At 32.8% G+C, this 9,870-nt stretch overlaps 2 protein-coding genes across 5 annotated transcripts in view; both read left to right on the top strand.

Moving 5' to 3' along the window:
- The window catches only part of LOC108735104 (PQ-loop repeat-containing protein 1), an 88,223-nt gene extending 84,145 nt beyond the window's left edge, over positions 1 to 4,078 (top strand). Inside the window, exon 3 of the mRNA XM_025976124.1 lies at positions 3,999 to 4,078. Within this exon, the coding sequence (XP_025831909.1) occupies positions 3,999 to 4,006 (8 nt within the window). The 3' untranslated portion in view covers positions 4,007 to 4,078. The remainder of the gene's footprint in view (positions 1 to 3,998) is intronic.
- The window catches only part of LOC112904905 (ubiquitin-conjugating enzyme E2Q-like protein CG4502), a 90,083-nt gene extending 83,641 nt beyond the window's left edge, over positions 1 to 6,442 (top strand). For all 4 annotated transcript variants that reach the window (XM_025976127.1, XM_025976125.1, XM_025976126.1 and 1 more), the window contains exon 2: positions 3,999 to 6,442. In XM_025976127.1, the coding sequence (XP_025831912.1) occupies positions 4,040 to 4,798 (759 nt within the window). In that variant the 5' untranslated portion in view covers positions 3,999 to 4,039 and the 3' untranslated portion in view covers positions 4,799 to 6,442. The remainder of the gene's footprint in view (positions 1 to 3,998) is intronic.
- The last annotated feature ends 3,428 nt before the right edge of the window (positions 6,443 to 9,870 follow it).

Raw genomic sequence — 9,870 nt, 5'->3', positions numbered from 1 at the left:
CGCGTTCTGGCTGTTTTTAAACGCTCGCAACGCGTTCTGGTAACTGTTAAACAGCCGGAACGCGTTTTGTCAATTGTTGTCGGGTATACAGTTAAAATTTGAGTGTGTGAATATGAAAGTGAGGTACCAGCGGACAAAATCTCCTTACGATCAGCATCAACTCAATCATCAGGAAGCAAACAAGGTTTTGTTTTTTGTCAGTGCAAACGAATGTGCATTGATAAAAAATGCAAGTGTCGCAATTTAAATGTACTATGTAATTCGAAATGTCATTCAAACAGTTCTTGTAAAAATAAGTAATATACCTATGTAAAGTACTTGAAAGTTCGAAAAAAACCCTCGTTTGTATTTAATTGTGGTTGTCAAAAATTAAATCGTTTCTAATAAAGTAAAAGAGGCATGAATTTAAGTTTGCGTTGTTCTCCACACTAAGTTAAATGTGTCGAAAATAAGTCGCTTTTTTATTCATTCATTCGTACATCATATGCTAGACAATATAAGTGTTCAGTGTCACTTTCTTCCTAGAACTGAAAAACAATTATAAGAAATTTAATATTGTTGAAATGATTCGGCGAGAAAAACCGAACCCATCTTTGGTATCCAATTATAGTTGTCAATAATTGAATTGTTTCCTAAAAACTGAAAAATGGATTGAAATTCATTTGTTTTATAAGTACAATATAAATCTCATTGTACGCAGGTAGAAAGCGGCAAATAATACAAGTCGAACATTAAGAACGCGTTGTNCGGGTATACAGTTAAAATTTGAGTGTGTGAATATGAAAGTGAGGTACCAGCGGACAAAATCTCCTTACGATCAGCATCAACTCAATCATCAGGAAGCAAACAAGGTTTTGTTTTTTGTCAGTGCAAACGAATGTGCATTGATAAAAAAATGCAAGTGTCGCAATTTAAATGTACTATGTTTTAATTAAAAAGTTGAAAAAAAAATCAAATTTTAACTGTATACCCGACAACAATTGACAAAACGCGTTCTGGCTGTTTAACAGTTACCAGAACGCGTTGCGAGCGTTTAAAAACAGCCAAAACGCGTTCTGTGCGTTTGAAGGCAGCCAGAACGCGTTGTGGCCGTTTTTTCCGGCCACTGAGCGTTTTCGGTCTTCGGGCCTAACATATATTTGTTTTACCATAAAACGAAAATTATTATCAACAATTTTAAGATAAATTACTACTACTATTCTTGAGTTTTGAAGTGTATGTACGTTTAAATCTCCCGTTGTGCTCAGATCCTCTTGATACATTTATATTAAAACGGTAATATGGACATATTTAAACGCAAGTTGCCTAAATGGAAACTTGTTTTTTTTATCCAGAAAATATAAATACTGACGCAAGAAGAGTGATGTTCCATTATTTAAATTTAAATTTTTGTGGTTATTATCCATACATCCATAGGACAGGTTGGTGGAACACCTTCTCAGGCATGAAGGGATAATTAGGGACATATTGAACGCAGAAACAGGAAACTTAGATTAGATTACTATTCAGAAATAGTTAAGTACGTGTGATGTTCTGGTTTTAGGGAAATGAAAAGATTAGCTCAGAATAGGAAAACGTGGAGGTGCATATTTCACCAGCCTTAGGACTGACGACTTTATGATGATGATTAGTAATTAAATGAGTAGATACATCGAAAATTAAAAAAAAAAAACGCATTTGCGATAAAGCGGAGTAGAATACAAGAAGAAGTAGGCAACTTTAATCATCGATATCTCGGTGAATTTTCATCGTACAAATAAGAATAAAAAAAGAAAGGGTTTATTTTTTTATCATATTCAATACCAAAATGTATTTCGATGGAAAATCCAATTTTATAAAAAAAGTACTTGTAAAAATCTCGAAAATTGCATCGTTTTTGAGTTATTTGGAGAAAACTGATAGGGGTGCCTTTTGTGCCTTTTTTAAGATTGTTCAAAAACGCACCCCTTAAAAAAGGGACACTTTGTGGTTTTATCATCTTTAGAGGTGAAACTACCATTTCATATCTTTTTGTCTTTATTCAATGGCCCTATAAGACTTCGAGTTAACCCCACATGTATAGAACGCCCCGAAATTTTCTAAAATCTATNATTGAAATTTAAATTCCTTGCAAACCGCTAAAGCAACTTTTACGGTCATTTTTTTAAAATATAGCCTCATTTTTTCTTGATGATGTTTTTTTAACACATTTGCTAAATTCGGGACATTTAAACTCAATAAAATCCTATTTATGCATATTAATGCAAGACATCACGTTGCTCCTATGGTAAAAAAGTACTTAGAGGAGGTGAACATTGAGGTAGTACATTGGCTACCTCGTAGTTCATATCTCAACCCTATAGAACATTTGTGGTGCAATTTGCGTCTTTTTGCAGTGTGACTTGTTTCGACATTATGCGTAACTCGAAGTTGTACTGTAGGTATGTGTTGTACACGTACATTTTTGTTGTTGATCATGGATTTATGAATCGCAGTTTTTTTCCGCGTTTCCTTTCCTCACCATTGGTTTTTTCAAAATGTTGCATTTAAACCCTCCTGGCTGTTGTTCTGTATAACTTACTATTTGTTTCTACTTCAGTTCTGTTTTCAACAATATTCTGCATCTCCCAGATGATAACGCGAATTAAAAAACAATGTTCGGAAAAGATGGGGCTATGATATGATATCGATCTCGCCCGTTTTAACCGTAGCACCATAGTGTTACAAGTTTGATGTTGAAGACCTACCATAATTAAACCGATAGGTTAAGACGCCGTGGTTAATTGCAGCTGAGCCCATGGTCATGTACGTGCTAGATATGCTAGAATATTTTGAAATTCGATGCATACAATTTGTAAAGTTGGAAAAGGTCATTTTTTCTATGACATTACATGTGGCTTTTGACCACCGGGATGTCCGCAGTCCTTTCATTATTTTCTAGCTAAACTTTTAGGGTAGATTAATATTAATTTAAGAGAGCAATACTTTGCCTAATTATATATTTTTTGCATCTACCAATAGATTAAGGCAAAATTGGAATATTTTCTCACAAGATATTAGCTTAATTAATTGTGAAAATCTTGGTATTTTGAAATTTAAGCAGATAATGAGAGACATTGTTTTTGAATTTTATTAATTTTATTTTGATATATTCGATAATTATGCCTACCTTACGTATGTATTATTAATTATATTGATTAATGTTATGTTGCATAACATTTTGTAAAGGGCAATTTTGTCCGTTGGTGCATAAATAAATAAATACCTACAATGACTGCTAGGAACGCCAAAATTTGAAAAAATATTGTTAATTTCAGCAAATAATATGAGCGGAATCGCTGAAATACAGTGTAATGAGCATGGAAATTATATTCAAATATCACCCACTCAATAAGTCCCGAATAATTAACAAATTTTTATTTTCAATTTTCTCAAAATAGTTATTTCAAGTGTCTATCCTGAACCAGAATATAACGTTTATAATAGCCAAACAATGACAATGGGAGGCATTTACCGATATGACATTATGAAAATTTTATTTATTAAGAAAAAAACTAAATTTCAATGCATTAATAAAGTAATCGGATAGTCGTGATTTGTATGATTAAGGTATAATATTTTTTTAACTCTGAATATAGGTTTTGAATATTTGGATTTGGATTATTTCGGGACCATTTGGGATGTGCGGAAAAAATGATATTGTGAATATGCAATATGGCCATCAGGTACTTAGCTTAAAATTTTAAAATTTAGGATACCTACAGCTCAGGGGCAAATAGCTGCAGAACTGCCAAAAAAAGTTACACATTTATGTGCTTTTACGACCTAACTATTAAAATTTATTTTTATTTGTATTTATTTAACAGGTTGATTATACGAGTATGTTACAGTGTTTAAAAGAGTTTTATAGTGTCCGTGTATACAATAATGCAGTCTTAAGAAATTAATGGCGAAAAAGAAGAAACATTAAGATGTTGATGCATTGCACCGTTTTAATTATGATTTCTTTTTTTTTTCAGGTAAATAGATTAAATAGCTTATCAAAAGGTGCTCAAGAAACATGAGTGTTCGTTCAAAAGGAAAAGTGTCTTCGATATTTCGGCGAATATTCGGCTCATCAAATAAAGAAGGTGAAGATCCAAGTAAAGCTGGCACGTCGTCTAATGGTTCTCCTGCAAGACGTCTTCTTCGGGGATGCCGGGATACCGTATCACCTGCAGCTAATCCGCCAGGAAGTCCTGGCTTCGCAAACACCAAACCAGGAAACAAAAAATGTCAGGAGACATCTACCCCATCTAACAAAACGGTCCGCACTAGACGCCTCATGAAAGAGTTTCGCGATCTTCAGCGCCTGCAAAATTCGCGATTAGATCCCGTATTCACGGTAGAATTAGTAGACGATAACTTATTCGAATGGCAAGTAAAGCTTCATAAAATAGACTTGGAAAGTCCTCTAGGAAACGACATGACCGAATTGGGAGTCAGTTTTATTTTACTCAATTTAGTATTTCCAGAGAATTTTCCTTTTGCACCTCCTTTCATGCGAGTCATTTCTCCCCGTATAGAAAAAGGGTTTGTTATGGAAGGTGGTGCCATTTGTATGGAACTACTGACACCTCGAGGATGGGCCAGTGCATATACTGTTGAGGCGGTTATAATGCAGTTTGCAGCGAGTGTGGTTAAAGGACAGGGTCGTATTCAGCGGAAAACCAAAGGACAAAAGATATTTAATAAACGAGCTGCCGAAGAAAGCTTTAGATCTCTTGTTAAAACGCACGAGAAATACGGGTGGGTTACGCCATCGCTGGCTGATGGTTAATGTTTTAACGTTTACGTTTTGATAATTGCATCTTTGTAAACCTAAAAAGTGAATCATTGCCGATGTATTTATTTCAACTTTGCAGAATAAGAAGCGATGACTTTTGTGATACCTCAGCAAAGTTTTGCATTCCATAAGAATAAAAAACAGACAAACTAAAGACGACTGACGATTTATGTAGTTCATATAGGTAAATATTTTTGTAATTTATTTGATATGACAAAAGCTACATTGTTTGCTTGTAACAACACATAGCCGTGTCTTTTTATTGAAAATGTTCGACAATATACATTCATATTTGCCAAGACTAATTTGTGAAATTGAGAATGATGTTATTGTTTGCAATTATTAGATATGGATGTGTCCTGTGTATTAAAATCTTTTATAGTATATTCTTCAAGTTTATAAACATCTTTATTGATAATGTTCTTCAAAGTAAAGTAATCTTCATTCTAAAACACATATTTTATTGGCTGCTCTGTGAGATTGATATTCTATATAATTACGAAACCAAATTTACTTATATCAAAATATCTAAGGAAAGTAGTCCTGTGTAATAGTATCTTAAGAAGGTTTTCTTGCACCTAAATTTTTAAGAACTTTCGAGCAAGTAATAAGCAAGTAAGGAACAACACTCATCAATGATAACGAATCTGTTAGTGTATGATAATTTAACGAGAACATTCATCCTTGTTTTTATTAGAAATTTAAAGGCTTTATCTTGATTTTCTGGTAGATACAATCACATTAAGTTAATTCTAATAATTTCATCCCTTTTTTTGTTTTTCCTAAACTGTTTTATAATTTAATACAAGTTATATACTGAAAAGCAACCCTACTGTTGGTAGGACAAAATTTTCAATTAGGTCCCTAATGTACATACAACGACTACTTGATGTTATTATTTCTTGTGTTCCCAAAACTAAATAAATGCAGTACCGTTTTCGTCTATTATCAACTGTAATTGTACTAGGCCTAATGTGAAAAGTACAAAATTAATAATAAATAGGTAATATACGAAAACTAAAATCATCTAATGACGAATTAAAATAAACAATTAAATTTTCACAATTACATTACAAACGAAAGTAAGACCGGAACAAATATTATTTTTTATTTCTAACTATATTATGTCTCAATATATTTCGTTTATAATCATAGTGTAACTGGTGGATGTTAAAGCTGTGTGGTAATGTTAATTATTGTACCCTATAGAGTATAGACCGTTATGCGACTATATCTGTGTATCTTGTACCATTAATATCAAATTACTGGTATATACTTGTATCCAAAGATTATAATGAATGTTAAGGATTGAAAACTGCATGTATGTATGATCTATCAATTTATCAAGTATGGTAAAATGGTATTTATTAGTGTTCAATAAAATCATGTTATTTATAACTTAAATTTCAAATTAGAAGAACATTAAGTTTACTATAAATGTTGTCTATAGAATAATTACCTTCACATATAATTATTATATGTACTCAGTACTTATCTATTATTACGTAGATGTGCCGTCTTCCATTTTAAACGCGTTTTACTTTTTGGTTATCAAATTATAACTACAATAAATGTTTATTGGTGAGTAAAAATTTCGATCCTATTGTAAACAACTGAATTTCAATAAAGGTGTTACCAAAAAAATGTGAAGTTATGTATCTTACATGTTTTCTGTTTCCCACATAATTGTCTAAAAAATGGTACTGGTTGGAAGTCACTAAGTGCCTTTGTTTATTACTAAATCATGTTCAAAATAAAATAAAAATTCCTTTGCATTAAATATCTCGGGAATAAAAACACATACAACCTTGAAATTTTCAGGAATTTGTTGTTGTTTATAACAGTGTATGAATGTGCTCCAGTTTTTATAAAGATCGGTTGTTAACTTTATGAGATTTTAGTATGGAACAAGTGCGCTAAAGTAGAATATGTAGTTTGGACTGTCAAGATGATACAGCCACAAAGTGGTTATCCTTTTTCAAAGGGTGCATTTTTGAATAATCATAAAAAAGGCACTCTTATTAGAAGCAGAAAATATTTTTTTTTTATTAAACCAGTTATAAATTTTTTCCTGGACAATTAAAGTATTTATAAATATTCAGAGAAAAGGTAGCCCTTGAAAAAATATATCTTTTCTTTTATTATTCTATTTTGTCCGATGAAAATTCACCGAGATATCGAGATCTAGAGTTGCCTACGTTTTGTTATATTTCCCCCGTTTTATTGCGAACGTTCTTTTTTTTATTTCCCATGTATATGTTAGGCCCGAAGACCGAAAACGCTCAGTGGCCGGAAAAAACTGCCACAACGCGTTCTGGCTGCCTTCAAACGCACAGAACGCGTTCTGGCTGTTTTTAAACGCTCGCAACGCGTTCTGGTAACTGTTAAACAGCCAGAACGCGTTTTGTCAATTGTTGTCGGGTATACAGTTAAAATTTGAGTGTGTGAATATGAAAGTGTGGTACCAGCGGACAAAATCTCCTTACGATCAGCATCAACTCAATCATCAGGAAGCAAACAAGGTTTTGTTTTTTGTCAGTGCAAACGAATGTGCATTGATAAAAAATGCAAGTGTCGCAATTTAAATGTACTATGTAATTCGAAATGTCATTCAAACAGTTCTTGTAAAAATAAGTAATATACCTATGTAAAGTACTTGAAAGTTCGAAAAAACCCCTCGTTTGTATTTAATTGTGGTTGTCAAAAATTAAATCGTTTCTAATAAAGTAAAAAAGGCATGAATTTAAGTTTGCGTTGTACTCCACACTAAGTTAAATGTGTCGAAATTCATTTGTTTAATGAATACCTTTTCGCTTTTTCATTCATTCATTCGTATATCATATGCTCGACAATATAAGTGTTCAGTGTAACTTTCTTCCTAGAACTGAAAAACAATTATAAGAAATTTAATATTGTTGAAATGATTCGGCGAGAAAAACCGAACCCATCTTTGGTATCCAATTATAGTTGTCAATAACTGAATTGTTTCCTAAAAACTGAAAAATGGATTGAAATTCATTTGTTTTATAAGTACAATATAAATCTCATTGTACGCAGGTAGAAAGCGGCAAATAATACAAGTCGAACATTAAGAACGCGTTGTGAGCGTTCAACAATTGACAAAACGCGTTCCGGCTGTTTAACAGTTACCAGAACGCGTTGCGAGCGTTTAAAAACAGCCAGAACGCGTTCTGTGCGTTTGAAGGCAGCCAGAACGCGTTGTGGCCGTTTTTTCCGGCCACTGAGCGTTTTCGGTCTTCGGGCCTAACATATATTTGTTTTACCATAAAACGAAAATTATTATCAACAATTTTAAGATAAATTACTACTACTATTCTTGAGTTTTGAAGTGTATGTACGTTTAAATCTCCCGTTGTGCTCAGATCCTCTTGATACATTTATATTAAAACGGTAATATGGACATATTTAAACGCAAGTTGCCTAAATGGAAACTTGTTTTTTTTATCCAGAAAATATAAATACTGACGCAAGAAGAGTGATGTTCCATTATTTAAATTTAAATTTTTGTGGTTATTATCCATACATCCATAGGACAGGTTGGTGGAACACCTTCTCAGGCATGAAGGGATAATTAGGGACATATTGAACGCAGAAACAGGAAACTTAGATTAGATTACTATTCAGAAATAGTTAAGTACGTGTGATGTTCTGGTTTTAGGGAAATGAAAAGATTAGCTCAGAATAGGAAAACGTGGAGGTGCATATTTCACCAGCCTTAGGACTGACGACTTTATGATGATGATTAGTAATTAAATGAGTAGATACATCGAAAATTAAAAAAAAAAAACGCATTTGCGATAAAGCGGAGTAGAATACAAGAAGAAGTAGGCAACTTTAATCATCGATATCTCGGTGAATTTTCATCGTACAAATAAGAATAAAAAAAGAAAGGGTTTATTTTTTTATCATATTCAATACCAAAATGTATTTCGATGGAAAATCCAATTTTATAAAAAAAGTACTTGTAAAAATCTCGAAAATTGCATCGTTTTTGAGTTATTTGGAGAAAACTGATAGGGGTGCCTTTTGTGCCTTTTTTAAGATTGTTCAAAAACGCACCCCTTAAAAAAGGGACACTTTGTGGTTTTATCATCTTTAGAGGTGAAACTACCATTTCATATCTTTTTGTCTTTATTCAATGGCCCTATAAGACTTCGAGTTAACCCCACATGTATAGAACGCCCCGAAATTTTCTAAAATCTATCCAGTTTCCCGTATTTAGTGGTAATAAATAATTATTTACTTAATTTAAACGATACAATAACTGTCAAATAAATTTTTTTTCCAAGATTCATTTCTGTGTGTGATAACTAAAAACTTAAATTAGAATACACAAAGTCAGACGTCGGATACATTTAATGCTAATTTAATAGGTAAGTACTATAACAATTATTCAAAATAAATTACCAGCGGTAGCGATAACCGTTTAACACAACAGTCGTAAATGTAGGAGTTGTAGAGTAGAGAATTTAGGGTTTACGACATATACGTATATCATCAATAAACATAAAATACGAAAAGTTGTCTGTTAGTACAAAGTCCAACTCAGTCAAAACCGTGCACCAATGAATCGCGTCGGCTACGCTCTTGCTTGTTGGTCGTGACCGGGGAGGAAAGTCGTGCTAGATGAGACTATAGCTGTGAGTATAGCTGCACTTACTGTAACCCCATGTACTACCTTCGCTAGGACATGTTACATTATCTATAACCTGAACTTTGAAATTTATCATGGGAGTACAGTAATATAATAGTTTGTTTGTGTACATTGGGGTCGGGACATGCTACTGAAGGTCATCGCCTCTATTTACTGGAATGAAAAATATTTAGAAGAATTTAGGCAATATCAAAAGTTGTTTAAATGATACCTTAAACTACTTTAAAACAAAGTAACAGAAATCTACCAAATGATGTATTATAAAATCAGTAACAATTAAAACTAAAGTTTGTGTGAAAGGTTCACCACGCGAATCCAGTCCTACAGGAGTTATGGTGCTCAATGTGGTGCCAGAATTCCTCGAGAGTTATAGAGAACCCCAAACCTGTAC

The sequence above is a fragment of the Agrilus planipennis genome, unplaced genomic scaffold (assembly GCF_000699045.2).
Source record: "Agrilus planipennis isolate EAB-ADULT unplaced genomic scaffold, Apla_2.0 scaffold137, whole genome shotgun sequence".
NCBI lineage: Eukaryota > Metazoa > Arthropoda > Insecta > Coleoptera > Buprestidae > Agrilus > Agrilus planipennis.
The sequence above is the reverse complement of the archived record's forward strand: the minus strand, read 5'-3'. Positions and strand labels throughout refer to the sequence as shown.